Source organism: Pomacea canaliculata, linkage group LG14 (genome assembly GCF_003073045.1).
Source record: "Pomacea canaliculata isolate SZHN2017 linkage group LG14, ASM307304v1, whole genome shotgun sequence".
Classification (NCBI taxonomy): domain Eukaryota; kingdom Metazoa; phylum Mollusca; class Gastropoda; order Architaenioglossa; family Ampullariidae; genus Pomacea; species Pomacea canaliculata.
In genome coordinates this window covers 2943711-2961285 of record NC_037603.1, presented here as the reverse complement: position 1 = coordinate 2961285, position 17575 = coordinate 2943711, and the positions used below count along the sequence as shown (strand labels likewise).

At 37.7% G+C, this 17575-nt stretch overlaps 2 protein-coding genes across 4 annotated transcripts; both read right to left on the bottom strand.

The window, feature by feature from the left end:
- Positions 1-1830: 1830 nt before the first annotated feature.
- On the bottom strand, positions 1831-5295 carry LOC112555271 (FMRFamide receptor-like). The gene is made up of 3 exons (XM_025223595.1): positions 4766-5295; positions 3874-4189; positions 1831-3229 (listed from the first exon to the last, which is right to left on the bottom strand). The coding sequence occupies exons 1-3, from the start codon at positions 5023-5025 to the stop codon at positions 2636-2638; spliced, it is 1170 nt and encodes a 389-aa protein (XP_025079380.1). The 5' UTR covers positions 5026-5295; the 3' UTR covers positions 1831-2635.
- A 3945-nt stretch (positions 5296-9240) lies between these two features.
- LOC112555817 (protoporphyrinogen oxidase-like) lies at positions 9241-16167 on the bottom strand. 3 transcript variants are annotated; one of them, XM_025224340.1, is made up of 12 exons: positions 16061-16167; positions 15247-15423; positions 14849-14983; positions 14337-14445; positions 13547-13686; positions 13075-13219; positions 12358-12551; positions 11766-11826; positions 11387-11505; positions 10952-11065; positions 10536-10694; positions 9241-9624 (listed from the first exon to the last, which is right to left on the bottom strand). In XM_025224340.1, the coding sequence occupies exons 2-12, from the start codon at positions 15331-15333 to the stop codon at positions 9445-9447; spliced, it is 1443 nt and encodes a 480-aa protein (XP_025080125.1). In that variant the 5' UTR covers positions 15334-15423; positions 16061-16167; the 3' UTR covers positions 9241-9444. The 3 variants fall into 3 exon arrangements, with proteins under 3 accessions (XP_025080125.1, XP_025080127.1, XP_025080128.1); XM_025224342.1 differs by having other exon boundaries at positions 15247-15405; positions 16061-16165; XM_025224343.1 differs by lacking the exon at positions 16061-16167 and adding an exon at positions 15906-15987.
- Between the last annotated feature and the right edge of the window lie 1408 nt (positions 16168-17575).

Sequence of the window (17575 nt, the reverse complement as noted above, 5' to 3'; positions counted from 1 at the left end):
CCACTCTGTGAGTGAGAGAGACTGAGCTAATAGTTATCATGGTGAATGAACTTGTAAAACACATTTGATTCTTTCTAAGAATTGTGTGCTCGTGCGTAAGCACCTTGAATCAGCCTTCTTTGTGGGATAAGGCGCTTTATGAATAAATGTAATACATTATTTATTTAGTGAGAGTGTACTTGTGTGAAAGAGATATTTTTACGACGATTATGTTAAATTGCATTGACTGCTGCTGACAGGGAAATGCGTGATAGACAATTTATATTATTATTATTGATAAGTTATAATGGCCTAACTAATAGCACCTGAAAGTTTTGTAGACATAAATAATTAGTCCTTAGCCGCTAACTTATGCTTACGAAGTTGCTGAACAGCAAAGCTAGATAATATTCAATTCATGGACCTACAGCTTCGCCGATACAGACCTCGGTCAAAGATCTGTTGAAGATTCCGTGACATTCAGTCCTTAGATTTGTTGGAACTTGGGAGGTCTAACATACTGCGGTATTTCAATGCTTTAAATTTTAAAAAAAGTTCTTTAGACAGCTAAGGGTGTGACTTTTTTTTGTTTTCAAAAATTCTTACTCAACAATCTAAAAGTTTTTTTTACGAAGGTTTTTCTCGGGCACAGGTCTGTCATAGACTTTGTTGGAAACACCTATACGGCTTAGCGAAAGACTGATCCGGAGGTTGGTTGGTTGGTGGTTTGCTTATTGATTTACCTACTGGTTAATTAAATCTCTGCACATCAAACAGGATGTGTGAAACAGATTTGCGTGGGTTTCACAAGCTTGAAAACACTCTCAGAGTTAAGATTCTTTGGTGAGCTTTCCTGTCCGATAAAAACATTAAAACTTGTCCCCCTATTTCAAAATTAGGCATGGAAATAAGTAGCGAAACAAGACGTAAAATGTCTAAAGATAAATAAAATATTACCAATAGAAAATCAAGCGTTTTGATGAACATTAAATGTAAGGGAAATCACAATGCTGATTTGCTACGATTTCTTTCATAAAACGTAAGTCATCACATTAGTTTATTTCCCCCTCTTTGGCTGGCTTTCTATATCTGCATTTTTGTTTTTTTTTTTTTTTTGTTTTTGTTTTTTTAATGACTTTTTTCGATATAAGGATGACATCTTATTATTTTTTTACGAACTATTTCGTTTTTCCGTTTTTAAATCACCGTGTACGAACACATTTGTCAATGAAACCGATTTCTCGTCAGGGCAGGACGTTGTGGGGTATTTTGTTTTATATAAATTGGACCTTTTGTTTATGTAAATAAGATAAGATTTCCTTTGCAAAGTCATTTAGGGTTTTCATTTGGTTCATAAAAACACTTTAAAATAATGATTAAAACGCTGGTGTGTCCAGCCTCTTGTTAAAAAAAAATTAAACGCTGCACCACTCCATTAAAAAAAGTAATTCTCTTTGGTGGGGCTGTATTCAAAACCCTATGGCGTGTTGTAGCTGCTTTGATAAAGAGAACGAATATTTCATTGGCTGAACCAATAAACTCAAAATGCTTAATATTAATTAGAATTAATAACGCGCATTTTGGTTTCATTACAGAACTTGCAATCATTGTTTTTCTCTTAAACTGTAATTTTTAAAAAAAATTCCATAATTTTTATATGGCTTTAAAAGATCCTGTTCTTGCTATCTTTTTGTGCCATTCTTTATAGATGCAAAACTATTTTAAACGTTTTAGAATCATTTGTTTTGTTGACACGTGTTTAAGCATTTATTATTCACATAAGAAACAATTTTGCACTGATAATTTTTACCTGGTTTTCATGGGGTTTTTTGTGTGACATCATGCCCAAGATACAGATGTAGGTGAATCCGGCGTCTTGTTGACATAAACGGTTGGGTCTTTGCTGAAAGCTCTAACAATCGTGTTGGATTTCTTTGAGCTAACTCTAGTTGTTCCCCCTTCACTCATAGTTATTATTATCAATTAGCCGGAGAGTAAGGGAGAAATTGGCACAAGGAAGGCATAATCCTTGAATTTCTGCTCTGCAATCATTCATGTCTTAGTCTTTATCATTGTCATTGCCCTCGTGGATGATATCGTCTTCAAAATCGTTGTACTGCCAATATTGAGCTTCCGTGGTCTGTTAACGAAATTTTACTGCGCTCCGATAAATCGGCAGTTTCATAACGCAAATCTTAATTACCGTCGTCTGGGATAAGTCCGGTAGTCTTAATTATTGTAGTACAAAAATAAATTTTTAAAGGACTAGTGTTTTGCAATATAGTATTTCTCAAAGTGGGTGAGGTGAACACTTCGTCTTCAGTTCTCGAGATACCTGCCTACAAACTTCATCATTCATATTAATAGGTCAACAACCCAAACGTCAGCATTGTACATGAATACAGCCAATAAGAGCTGTGACCATATGGTAATAAAACACATGTACAGATGTGACGTCACGATTTTGACCTCCGTGTACATGGTGTTTGTAGGCGCGCATATCGAAATGTATTCACCCAAATTTTGGGAAACAGCATCTTGCACCGAGTTTTACCCAATCAATGGATTTAAAAACTAGCACCTTACACAGTATTTTATAAATGCTGCAGTCAGACAATAAACTTTTCATTACTATTCTTCGATAGCAAAATCTTCATTAGTATCGATTTCCTGCAAACATCTCATTCGCAGGAAGAGCGTTGCTCGTGCAGATGGCGATTTCTGAGCGAGGTGCAGGTCTATGGCAACAACTTGCCGCTGTGTGCAGTGTGAGGAAAGATCTTTTGCACTTCTTCAGAAAGTTGTCACCAGTAGCGACGTAGACCAAGAAGACGGCTGAGTTGATGGCTTCTAGCACACTATTAGAAGCCGTGGTGATTTCAAACACATTGGAGAAGGTTCCATAGAAGTCGAACTCAGGCTTAACAAGACGCGTGGTAAACAGGCACAAGCCTGGAAACGAGCAGACGATAAACACGCAGCAGAGCCACACCATCGTGATGGTTAGCCGAGCCTCACGCATGATGTGTGACTTGCCACCGCTTCCGCCGGAAGCAGCCAAAGCCGTTAGACGCCACTGCTGCTGGCGTTTGAGGCTCAGCAGGATGAGGGCAGTGCAGAAGCTGACCACCACCATAGGCAAGAGGCGGAATAGAACGTTTAACAACATGTCTTTGTAGGTGCCCAGCCAATACCGGTTCTCTATGGAGAAGGCTGTGGGTTGCAGACGTGCAACAGTGACGTTCGTTTTCTGGGGAAAGTCGGAAGGACGAGATGAAGACGGTATACACGAAGAAAAGTTTCGTAAAATTTCAGTATTTTAAATCTACCCGTTCTTCCCAACGTATAAACAACTCCCCCCCCCCAACTCCTTGGCGAGGGGATAGTGCCTAATGTCTATATCGAGTCAATTAACCATAAGCTAGCTCAGCTTTCCGTCCAGATAACCATTCCAAACTTACACTAAAGACTATATATAATATACTGTCGTTGCTTTCAATGCTCAGGCATTTCCGCATGTGCATGTGTTGAAATCATTTAAAATATTACTATCCAAAACCTAAGCCAAAAATCCAAAAATTTATTTTCCGTTCTACATACACATGGCTGTTTAAACTTAGATCATTACGGTTTTCAAGGGCTTTTGGAAAGAAGTCAAGATGTAGGCTACCTAATTGGGCAACACCTCCCAAAGCTCTCTGATTGGCTGTAAACTTCAGTGACATCAAAAGAATGAGTTTATTTGTGCTTGTCTTTAAAAAAATATTAACATTCACTTGGATTTTTCGGAAGAAACTAATAAAAGATGAACGTTTTATTAAGTTGCTAGCGAATTGGATTTTTAGTTTCACTTAGGTAAGCCTTTAAATCATCAACAGGAGAAAAAAAATGTACCTGTCCATTTATGGTCGTTTCTAGCTGTACCCAGATGACTTCATTACGTAAAAACAGGGGCACGTGCGCAATGGTGGTGGTGACGTAGATGGCGGAGGTTGTGACGCACAGAGCTCGTGTCGTCACCCAGGCGCGCGCCTTGAGCGGATACCATACGACCAGGCACCGCCCCCAGGCGATAGAAGCAGTCAGCGCATTGGTTATTCGGGAGAACAGGACGCTGAGCCACAGCGCATGCGCCTGCGTGATGGTGTAGAAGTCGTCTGCTGCCTGGGCATCTGTGTCTTTCAATATGCAGCCGCCAAGGTCGATGTTGCTGCAACAAATGTACGACAACAAGTCTGAAAGTTTCCTGCAGCACAGCAGACATTTAAAATCTGTTCACTGGATATGCTGTGACATAGGTATGTAAATTACATTCATTTCATTGTTTGAAAAAAAAGCAAAATCCAAACGCCCAATATATCAATAAATATGATTATAAAAAAAAACAATCAAAGCCTGTCATCGGTAGGTAAAACCATCGGATTCACATATTAAAATCGCCTATCAATAGTGTAATCTTCGCTAAGATTTGGGCTAAAAGTTTGCGAGATGTTTTATTTTTAAAAAAAAAAACTACTACACCCATAAACATTTAAAGTACAGACAATAGACGCAAACACACAGAAATGTTATTATTGAGCCAGACGGACTGACAGCAAAAAGATGTTCACACAAACCCACTGAGATAAAAAGAAAGGCAAAAGCCAGACAAGACAGATACCAAGCGGCGGACACTTGAGCGGCTATGTAAAAATCACCTTTGATCCATCCGCTTTCCTGAAGACCCCGAGTCACTCGCCGTGTAAGCAGCACGGTCTACTTGAAATCTCACCTCAGGGTTACTCACCGTGTGAAGAGGTAGGCCATGCCGGACACTGCCAGCCCCATGAGGGGGATGTTCATCGGTTGCTGACGATCCTGCGCCGCCAGCACCACCAAGCTGAGAACGTTGCCCACAATGCCCAGCACACCGATCATCGGAAGTACGTAGCAGTTGGTGATTTTCTTCACCAAAGCAACTGCTGCTTCGGTGACCAGGTCAGCGGATGCTTCTTGCCCTTGTAAGGAAACGCTCGTGCCTAACTTCAGAGTTGCAGGCGGCGCCATCAAACATTTCGGTCACTTGTGAATGATTTGTGACAGACATTTTGTCTGTTGCTGTCCGGGATGGGGGATAATCCCACAGCAGTCATTTAATCCATAAAGCCTGTGGAGATTTGGGAGAAATTGATGTCAGGGACTTATCGACAAACAGTTAAAAGTTAGCGAGACATCTATCAGACATCTAACCCCACTTTCAAGTCCAGACATAGCATCTGATGAGGCTCGTGTGTTCAACAGAGTGTATATGAATAACGGACGTTTGTGAGAAAGTAGCTTCATCAATTCGTCCGAACATTTAACTAGAACTTAGCAAATTACTTGGAAAGAATTCAACGTTCACAACGCGCTTAAATAATGACAGTTTTTTTTTTTTTTTTTTATCTCTCACACATGCACAAGCCGATACACGCATCAGAAACACAGAAACAAATAAAAATACAAACTCAGGAGAAAACGAGAGTTCAAAGACAGCAATAATATGACATTACTCAAGTAATTTCAAGATGAAAGAAAACTAATTGTTTTCTCGCGCTTAACTGAAAATTTGCCTACAGTTAGGTACAATTTACAGTTACTTTATTAAAAATCACACACAAAAGGTGATGCAAAAAGTAAGAAGGAGGTTGAAAAAACAATTACGAGAAAGATGTTAATGACGAGGAAGAAATAAAACATTGCAATAATACTTAAAAGGAGCTTCTATTTTTGTCTCTCTTTGTGTGTGCATGGAGAAAAAGATAAAGAAAAAACTGTTCACACAGATAACAAGATTTAACACAACAACAACGTACCCTGCTTCCTTCCATTGAGGTGGTGCTTGTCTTATACACAGTTCCCTTCATATCTATCTCGCGAGATTGAAAGGTTAACTCCGTTTTTATTGTCTTCATTGCATTGATTATCGGACATGAGTGAGAACAGTGCGCGGTCAGGTAGACTAATCAAACCAAGTAAACTCTGCTCACCTACCGATGGATTTTGTGAAATTATGGAGACAGTCACGTGCTGTTGTGTAACCAGCGATATTCTAGCGAAAAGCCTATTTGACGAAGAATACAGAATACACATCTCTTGCAAACCTGACCTAAGGTGCAAGCCCGTTAATTTAGATGGTTACGCGAGGAGAAAAGATTTGAACAAAAAATAAAATCAATCTTTCAGCATGCCACTTCTTGAAAGGAAGTTGCAAAACGCAAGTTTATGCTGATGGCAAACACACAATTTTGTGTAACGAGTACTATATCGGCGAAACATATATTTAAATAAGTAATATACAATATACTTCATTGTGATACCCTACAGCGGAATCCCGTTCGTTCTCTACACTTAACGAATATTGTAACGAATAATTCTCTTAGTATATCATTTGTTGGAGGTAGTTCTTGCAAGAAAAAAAAAATTCGTGTGTTTAGAAACTAAGAGATTTTTTTTTCGTTTTTATATTAAAGAACTTTCCCGCATTCACTGCAGGTAAGTTGAAGGTAAGGCGGATTACAGTGAAACCCATCGCAAACACAAGATATTGAAATTCTGTTTGCTAGAAACCCAGGTAACAGTCATTTCCTCTAAGACTATTTACCTTTCTCGTAATTACCGACACAACAGGTAAAGTATCTGTCCCTGGAACAGTACTATAATCAAAGGAGACTGCTGCTTCAGACGAAAAAGCAGTAGCAAACAAATTCAAGATGGAAGATTATTAATTTTATAAACAAGAAAACTAAAGGTATGTAATCATCATTATGTATTTATCATGAGAAAGAAAAAAACATCATTCTGTCTGAAGCAACGGTGAAAGATTTTCGATCTTCAGAGCAGCAAAACAAACTGGAGTTATTTCTCTTAAATTATCAAAAAAGCGAAAGGCAAAAAACTATAATTTTTTCATTAGTAATATAATTAATGAAAAGACCGACGTGAAAATAATGTTGAACTGAAAATAAGTCATGATAACAAAGTAAGAATTAGAAAAATACTCTCAGTGAATCAATAACATATTAAGTTGAATCTGGTTAGTCATAACAGCATTAACATTATTTACTCTGATGGCAACACGATTCTTTCTTTTCATTTTAAAAAATGTTTGTCATGTCACTTCCCCTAATTTCTTTGTTTCTCCAGAAGTGATTTCTTTGTAATGATACTCATTTTTCTGTAACCTGTTTTTGCTTCAATGTGAGAGAGAGAGAGAGATCGTATACCCATTTTGTATGACCGGTGAACCAGTCTTGTAAATGATTACCACTATAGCATTGTAACCCAACTTTCTAAACGCCTGCAAAGTGGTTCACATATCAACCTTAATTAGTTTTATGAATGACTTGTACACTAATTGCTTTCGTCTGCACGCACACAATGTTTGCATATACAACAAACCTCTAGACCAACAAAGGAGACAAAACGTCCAGGCGTCCTCACCAGATGCCAAATATTTCCAAGAAAATGAAGTCAACGAGGAAGAAATAGGGAAATTAGAAATCTATAAATTCTTGAACCAGACTGGAGGATAAAAATAGTACAGTGATTTTGCACGAAAAAAAAATGGCCGTACTAGGTTTTTCAAGAACAAAGAGTTTAAATAGGCTTTTTTCAATTCTATTTTCTCAAACCGTTTCTTTTTTGTTTTTGGACTCGTAAACGCCTATTTATAGATTTTGTAAAAGTAGCGAAACAAGTGTGGAAGAAATTCATTGTCTTTCTACGTGGAGCATTTAGAGTAATTTACACAGCAAAATTTTTTCGTTTAAGTTTTTTTCTCCCTTATGAAGACGCAATCTGACTGAGGAACTCACGATTTTCTGCCTTTTTATTGAATAGCAGATTTACATTTGCATGGCTTTATCTGTTTTTTCTTGCTTTTGTTTTTACTGTCTTTTTTCAAACACAATCACTTGTTACTATGTTGAGAATTTCCGCTGTAGTTGAATTTTATTCTTTTTTCTCTTCATCTAAAGCCAGGGACTTTATCTTCAAGTCTGTTGGTGACTATCGGGCTTTCCGAGGCCAAAACTGCAGGTTAGCAGCAGGTCCTGGTGGCGTGTCTGAACAAGTTCTCCTCTGTCTTCACTGACATCTTTAACACATCCCTCCAGCTCTCTGTCGTCCACCGCAGTTTTAATGCTTCAGTCATCATACCTGTCCCATGGTGGCGTCCTTAAACGATTATAGACCTTTGTTTTTGACTTCTGTCATGATGAAAGCTCTGGAAAAAACTGGTTTTCAGACATCTTTTGTGCTTCACCAGAGGCAAACTGAACCCTCTTCAATTTGCCTATCAGGCCAATGGGTCGGTGGTCTTCACTTCACCCTACAGCACCTCGAATCCCCTGGTTACTATGTTCGCCTCCTCTTTCTAGACTACAGCTCCACCTTCAAAACTATCATTCCACAAAAAACTCTTTGAGACTCGTTCTTCTCGGGTTCTTTGGAGTGCGGACGAGAACGACTACTTCTAGCCTTTCACAGGTAGGTCCTGGTCACGCAGCCATTTGCTTTCCACGGCGACAGCAGGCAGTCCTGACAGTTCCTCGTCACTGACTCGCCCACTTGCTCAAGGTTCTCTTACTCAAGCATCCTTCCTCCCGAGTTTTGCCCTCTTGGCTTCAGGTCCGTTCTCGAGGTACAAGGAAAGTTGGCATTAGAGATTCTGAAGTCTCTTCAATTGCTGACCAGTTGCTCCGTTCACCCTGCCATGGTGCCGAGACTCGTCTGGGCCAGAACTTCCTGTTTGAGGAACAGTTTCTTCGCTGAACTCCGCCGTAGCTCTTGTCAGGACCAACATAGTTGAACGTGTCCTTGCAGTCTGCGAGGGCCATGTACAGTGCAAAGTAAGCATCCATTTGTGCTTGCTCGCATGTGTGTTTTGGCATCTATGGTGACTCTGAAATGTGTGTGCAATGTCTAGTCAATGTGGGCAGCGTATGTGTATGTGAAAGAAAGGGAGTGAGGATGAGAAAGCATGCGAGAAATAGAGATAGTAGGTGTATATGCATATACATGTGGAGAAAATGTAAGGGGTGTATAAACAACATTGCAAACAGTAGCTTTTGCAAGTATGAGTGTGATCGGTATTGTGGAATAAATGGCGACCATCATCAAGCCAATTCCTAATGGAATATCACTTGGCAAATAAACAAATTCTTCTTCTTCTAATTTTATCTTTAGGGAATAAATATGGTAGGAAATGATGTCATTCCTTAAACTGACAATAACAGACAATGACTTGGCACAACCCGTATTTTATTCTAAAGTACTTGGCAGGAAGTGAAGGCGTTCCATTAAACAGACTTAAAAAAATAATCAATGTGTTAGGAGATAGTGATTACTTTTTTAATAAAATGTACAATGCTCAAAAGGTTGTAATGAAATATAAAGTAAATCCGCCCAAAATTTATTTTAAGTTGTCAAAGCTATATAAAATGCTTATTTCAGTAAAGTTTGCAGCTCTTCTGCAAATAACCTTGAGTTATATATGCAATCATTAACACTAACACCCTTGTATGATGCACCGATCAGATGCAGTGGGAGACCACTCGCCTTGAGGCAACTGTCAACTTTCAACAATTTGTCTGAATGGCCAACAGTGTACTGCGGGATGCAATTCTGTAACAGAAAATAAAATTATCGGAAGTGATTTTAAAACATTGTTACAATTAACCCAGCTGAAGTATCTCTTAAATTGTCATTGATTAACACCAACTAATTCAATCTAAAACTAATAGTAAGCAAACATAATTTATGCTAGCAATGCTCACTTCGCCCTTCTGTTTTCCAGTTATATCACAAACTGAAAGTGTTAGATGGAAATAACAAAGTGATTTTATGCTAGCACAGGCTGAACTTACCAGCGAAAATTCAAGAACTATCACCAAATGCAAGGCGATAAACAAATGTAGGATGTTTAAAGATGCTTTCCTCCCCACCAAATATTAGTTACTTCTATAGCACAATATCCCAGTCCCATAGACAACCTCATTGCGCTTTACACGTCACAGTCTCCATGAGAATAGTCATTAATAATGATAAGCTACAGTAAAAAAGAAACACAGACTCAACGCAAGAATGTTAGTAAAACACAGCAGCTTACTAAGTTGTGCACTGTAGTGTACTGAACAGTTTAAAGAACACAAATTACAGCAGACATTGCGCATACAAAAATTGCCCAAGGCAAGTGGACATACTTGTCCACATAAAAACAAGAAGATAGTGAGGCACATAGATGCCCATTTTCACCATGCATACAGCATACCCATTACTAGTATAGATTTCGCATCAGTTCAGAACAATACACAAGAGATGTAAGTCTAATGTGTATATTACCACATACACATTCCCGTGCCAATCGCTAAATATATGTTCTTCATTTAAATCAAATCAAAAGCAAGTTTAAAATATGAAATGGTCCTGTAGACCGGATGAAACTCTTTGTGAAACTTTACTAGATCATTCAGCAGCCATAGGAGATATCATTCCCTGCCTCTCAAAGGTTTTACAAAATAATAAGTGTCCTTTACCTTCAGCAAAAAAACATCCGCTTTACTTGGCTGGAGGTCATGTGGAAACCCCAGATGACTGATCACTGTTGCTTTAGCAACACCAGCCACTGTATCAAGGGTAGGGAGCTCTCCTTTACCTGTCAGCAGCTTGTTAAACCAGCTGCCACCAAGCATCACCTGGCCACCAGATGTTAATCACATTTTTTGATCCTTTCATGCAAAATACTCTACATATAATGTAAAGATTGGAGCATATTCAATTAATTAAGATTACATAAAACCTATGCATCCTACAATACAACTGTGAGAGTTGTAGTGCAGATAAGCCATACTGGGCTGAAAAATTAGCTATATTGTTAAGCTGTAGAAATATTTTCCATAATTAAGAAGGCAACTAAGAACATGGATATGAACTGTTAGGAATAGTTACTGACTGTAAGGCGAGTACTTGGTTTATCTTTGCGGTTATGCTCAGGAAATGTGCAAGAGTCATAAACAATGCCCAGAACATATGGATTTTCTGAAGAAGGTAGCAAATGTCCAAAACCCTGCACAAATAATGGAAAATATTAAAAAATAAAGCATTAAGCCCTGATTTCCTTAAATGGTTTTAACTGTCTCTGCCATTATACTTCTACAATTTTTTGGTAAGAAATGATTTTCTTAATCAAAAACTGTTAAGTTTCATTAAGCTGTTGCAAGTTTATTACAATTTTAATGCTAAATAGTGTTACCTGACTGAATAAAAAAATGTTTCAAGTATCATCTTTTAAACTATTTTCTATATAGCTTTGACAACAAAGTGGCATTAAAATCATAAAATCACGACATCAATGCCTCTATTTTTTAAGTAGCCAAGCATAGATTACCTGGACAGGTATGTGCTCACCAGGGTACTCCAAATTCACTACATACACAGAGACAGCTGGAATAGACTGCAACGCTGAGCGCAGTTCAACATATTTTTCAGGCAGCAGAGAGGCTAAGTCTGCATAAATTCATACAAGTGTATATTTTATTAATATTAATTCTTAAGTAAAGATCAATAAATAACAATATTTGGTGAAAACAAGAAAATATGATTGATTATTAAAGGTACATGCACCCGTGCACACAGACACACTTCCCAAGACTTATCAAAACATTTACCAGTTATTCAACTTTTTTCTAAAAAAATGAAGAATTCATATTTTTGATGAGCACAGCCATAATTTTAAAAAAATGAATCAAAAAGTTTGACAGTTATACCATTTGCATAAATTGAAGACACCACATGGTCAGCTGAAATGTCTTCAGCTTCTGTCTTAACCTAAGATAAATACAAATGAAGAGGGAAAAAGCATGAGCATTAATTTAGAACTTTAAAGTTCAATTCTGAAAATATTTCTTTAGTGTTAGCACATTTCACTCATTCTGTCTCAAGACCAATTAGTCTAGTGGAAAATAATCTGCCAGTCCTGCAGCTAATGAAATGAGGAGCCAAGCCACATTTCCTGTTCTCATGTATGTTTGCTCACTTAACTTGTGCCCCTTAAGCATTAATCTATCTTACCAAGAAATTAAAAAAAAAACTGGATCTTGCTCATAAAGTTTATATTTTTTCTTTTTTCTTGAATGTTTACTCACAATTCAGATACTTCTTTGTGTATAAAGAGATTTTCTCCCAATCATTTACGCTTTCCAGGTACACAGGAATTTATTTGTTAGGAACTGTCTGAAATGTGTTTGGTTTCAGGAAATTAAATGGAAGATACAGTTAGAGAGCTAGAAATGATGAAAATTTGAACTACTGACTTCTAATGAGTAAGTTATTCTCTCAAAGTTTTTATAATGTTATCACCTTTATTTTCCCGTCACTTCCAAGACTTAAACTTTGGCATGGACTGCTGATACGCACATCACAGACTGGATTAGCAGATACTGCAGCTGTCATTGCATGAGTTATCTGCTGCATTCCATGCCTGAGTGACCAAGATGCCCAGCGTTCTTCCTTTGCTCGCTTTTCTATTGTTGTCTGTAGCTGAGGTTTTGCTCCTTCAAAATAAGAAACATAATGCTTCATATAAAAATTCCCCCAAGCTTTTATGGAGAACTAATACAACAGATTGGCAGGTCAAGCTTCAGGTAGTAACATACATTAAAACAAGCACTGGGTCACTGGAGTTTGTCAAGTTACTGACTTTTAGATGTTGTTAACATAGGTATCTGACCATACACAATTTACTTAAAGGAAATCATCACACAATTTTTATGCACAGGAAATTTCAAAAGCCCTTTTCACTCTTCAAAATTTCCAGAAAAGTAAAATTAGAAACATTGTGTACACTCCAAGCAAAGAATACTCACCACTGTTGCATAAGATCTTATGAGTCAATAGCATTTTAGAGAGAGCAGTCATATCCATTTAATACATTTTAGAGGCCACCAATGTACAATATCACATTCATATGTACAGTTTCTAAAAGCAATTACTATTGTAAAATTGGTATTATAAAAAAGAGATTCAGATAATTTAGTGATATTACATGTGGTGCATAATTAATTAAAATATACTTACGCCCAGATATGATCATGCCCAAGATAAGGGAACCATGTTTCCTCTCTATTTTAAAAATGTCTGGAAAACAGGACTTCATAGATAGGATACGACTGTCCCCAGCAAATATTCCTCGGCAGAGTGCATCTGCAGCGATGTCGGCAAACTACAAAGAAAGCAGAAGTAACAGGAATTTATTTGACATTAAGTTTTACTAAAGCTTTATTTCTTTCTCTTGTCTCTTGCATTCTATTTTTCTTCTGGAGTACAAATCAATGGTTGTGGATAAATATGCAAGCATAAATATAAAGATAAAATTTACAAACAGCATCAAAATTGTGACCTTTGATGTTTACAAGTAAAAGAAACATTTTTATGTGTGCAAGAAACTATTTAATTAACACAAAGTAAAACAGTAGACAATTTGAAGGAGCACCTTCCAATTGTTCCATGTAATTTAATTCATTTAATCATTTAATTAAACTCTACAAACCTCCTTTCCAAATCGTCTTTCAAAAAAGCTGTTTATGGATTCATCTGGGGCTGTGTTACGTTTGGCAAAAGGCTCTCCCAAGAAATTCCTGATCAGAGGCTTGGAGAAGGGAGGGACTTTAGATATTAATCCTTTCAAATCTGATGGCCAACAAAACAGAACATAAGACTAATAAAAATAAATAAGGTCATGGATGCTGTTTAAGCACACAAAATGAAAAACTTCACTGAAATAAAGGCTGTAACAAAATATATTTCTCAAGCAAACACAGAGACATAGATTTTCGCAATGGGTGTATATGTATATGCACACACATGCATGCATGCACACATATGCATATACCACCCTACTTCTGGTATATGTGATTTCTCTCCAAAATCAATTGCAGAATCATCACTAAACCATGTCTGTACCAGCTTTCAATGCTACGTACGTTCCTGCTTGCTTTATAACAGCTGGAAGTCCTGCTGAGTAGAAACCTACAGTGCGAAATCAGCTCAAGTGGAAGTACTTTTCCTTCCAAAAGCAACAACAACTTAGTAAAAAAGTATTTATACCCAGAGGGAATTTGCTCGTAAGTTCAGCAATTTTTACTATGTGTTTCTATGAGTTGAAACAATCTGGCATAAACCCAAGTCACTCAGCTAAATGCTTAATGCAACAGTTGCCACTAAACATCTCTTAGCATTCTATCTAGTTCCATACAATCCAGGTCATACACTGAAGCTGACATAAATTTTATCACCTTCCCTCAGCTGTCTCTCATTCTAGTGTTAGAAGCAAAACATACTATTTGGCAAAGGATGAAGCTTTCCTCCAACATACAGGTAACGGTTTCTTGCTGCTGCATCTGAACGATGGACCACCAAAACATCTTTGGCAAGATCCAGCTCTTCAACCTAAAAAGAAAAAACAAATTCACATAGATGATCAGATGTAGCCATTAGCTATAGATGAACTAAAACATGTTTAAAGGAAGTGTTGCTAAAAAAATGAGACTTTAAAACGAAAAAAAATATTTGATAGCAAGAATAAGAGACAAGACCTCTGTGTGGATGAGGGTAAGATCACTGGAATGAAAAAAATAATGTAACAGAACTTTTGTTTTTAATTAGACTTTATCAGTAAAGCTTGTATATAAGACACTGTGACAACACTGTAGTCTTGTGCAAATTAAAACCTAGCCTTGATATTAACCTCTATATTATCTTTCCAGCAGAAAGAAATAAAGGAAGGAAAAGGAAAGAAATAAAGAACTGGAAAACCAATCAACAGAAGCAAAATGAGAATTGCTTATCTCACCAACTGTAGTGTGTTTCTGCCTGAGACTCCAACTGGTCTTATACTGCGAGGCCCATGTTCAAATACGCTACCATTTGCATGCTGAGCTGATGAGATCCATCCACCTGTGTGTTTCTTTCCTTCGAGAACAATCAGCTATACAACAGAGACAATTATCTCTAACGTGTGCTTTGTGCATATATGTCTATACTTACATATTGGTATCTGCTCAAGCTTTTATGTATGAGTGTATGAAAGTACATACATGGCAAAGATTACATATGTATGCTGCAAAATGTGGGCAAACTTGCAGAATGTAATATGTTGTAATCAGGAATTAGTTAAAATAATTTTCAAAAGTAACATCTCTGCAGTTTCTTATTCCCATTATTATGACTTTATTATATCATAGATCTCACCTTTCCAAGCTTTTTTGCATTTCTTTGTAAGTAGTAAGCTGCTGCTAAACCACTGACACCACCACCAAGGATGACAACTGTTGCCATGGCTACAAGTAAGCTGTTTGTAGTTTTTTAGTATCCATAAGTGGGTGGAGATATATCTTTCGATAGTATTGCCTTTGCACACAAAGTCACCTTAATCAATGAAAATTTTTAAAATATAAAACATCAAAATATACATAGTATTAACGTGCATTACCACTATAAATTAACAATTATGTAAGCTGTTGAATATATGCTTCATAACGATATATATATTTATATAATAATTTATTTTTGTGATAAATGCAGTGATGAGGATCAAGCTACGCTTGCAAACTTTTCTTTGCTATAACAATGCAAAAATATTGGAGAACAGCACTAGGAAACAATCATAAGATTATCTTTATCTTGCACACTGCAGGGGGCTGCAAAATTTAATATTGTTTCCTATAAACTATATGGCATACAGCATGTACCTGTACATGTCACACTAGCATTAATACTACTGACTCCATTACAGTATACACACGAAGGTCCTACTTCCCCATGTATAAGGCCAAGCTGAAGATATTGGCACTTTTCTGCATGTGTCCACATCATTTGGACACAAAAGGCCTATAACTGCATTCACTCACCACAAGTTCGTGCTCACCACGTACACTGGTCTGTGACCACCTTTAGTAAAGTTTATCGACAGGTAGAAAACGTTAAAAACAGCATCGGCCCTGGTTTGCATAAATAAATCCTTTGCATAATCGATAGCCAAAGTGGACAAGAGTGTAAGAGATACCTGATGACTCAGAATACTAAGAACATAAAATGGGAATGTTTATGTTGGCCTCCAGAGCGTCTGCTTCCTTAACAAGAAATGTCACTCTTGTACTATTTATTTTCATGGGAGAGCACTCTGACGAGATCTGACTCTTCATTGTTGAGGAACAATAAAAGTGGATGATTGATTTTGAAATAGCCGAAGACCGTCTACTACTTTAACAAGTAAAATTATTGAATACTAATTACAATACCTGTGTCAAAGCATAGTCTTTATATTTATTTATTTATTTTTAGAGCCGCATGTTTTGGGGTTATAGAAACTTAATAGGGTGATTTTCTCCGAGCATTCCGTTTTCTGTCTGATCTCTCTCATCCCCCATTGCGCGAAATCCCTCTATGAGTCTATGTGGAACTAGAGCTAAAGGAACCACCCAACCATATCAAATGACCTATCAATTACTATTTTGGCTGCAGCGCCGACATGTTTCCGATTCATCAAAAGATGTCACATGTGGGTGCTATACACAATCCAACATAAGTGTGTGCGTGCGCTCATGCGTGTGTAATTGCGCGCCTTTGCGCACATATATGTGCGTTATAAAAAGAGGTCAAGATAATTGTCAGCGGTAATTATCGTGGAAAAAAATTAGGTCGCCAACTGGAACGAACCGCAGATTGTAGGCTTGACCTCATTCAGGAGTCAGGGTCTTGCTGTATATGTTGTCGAAGCTGAAGCTTCTCTCGACATATAATTGTTCTCTCTCTTGAGCTTAACTATATATATTACAGCTTTTGTAGGGAAATAATAAACAGATTCTCCTGTGGGTCTGAACACATATTTTTGAATTGAGGTATCGTATAGAGAGAGGCCGGACAACTGATGGGCAGGCATGCAGCATTAGGTCTATAGATCATTTATTTTTAGAACTTACTTTAGATGAGTCTTAAAAGCGGCATTACAGCCATACGGTCATTTCTTGTCGGTCTGCGATCTTTTTCATCACTTATCTATGTCGGATAAACTACGGTATCGTGGGTTTCATCGAGGATATAGTTTGACGAAGCTAGAGCCCCTGTTCATTTTTCGTGCGTGAGACTGGTTTGCCACCAGTCGGCGTAGACTGGAAAGATGAATGAAAATGGTAAAAGGCGCAGAAGCCACTACTGCTGTGTCTGAACAGCGGTGGCATGATTGTGGATGGGAAAAAAGTGTCGCAAACCAGACAGACAGACCAACCCTCACATTTGAGGATCGAGCAAGTAAAATTAACCACGCCCAGAAGTTTCCTCACACATTTCCCGAACTGTCGCATTGCAACAGACTTGACTGAGCCGTTACAGTCATTACAAAGCAAATATGGCATGGAAGGCACCGATCGGCGTTACATCTAGAGGTGTCCTTTTATTTGTATATGTGGTTGGGAAATATCAGTGATCAATAGCGCTTTCCACGGATGACGTCACGATCTAGCCGCGCAAGGGCTTCTGGGAATGCAAAGCGGACAACTATATTCCCCGCATGTACTACACT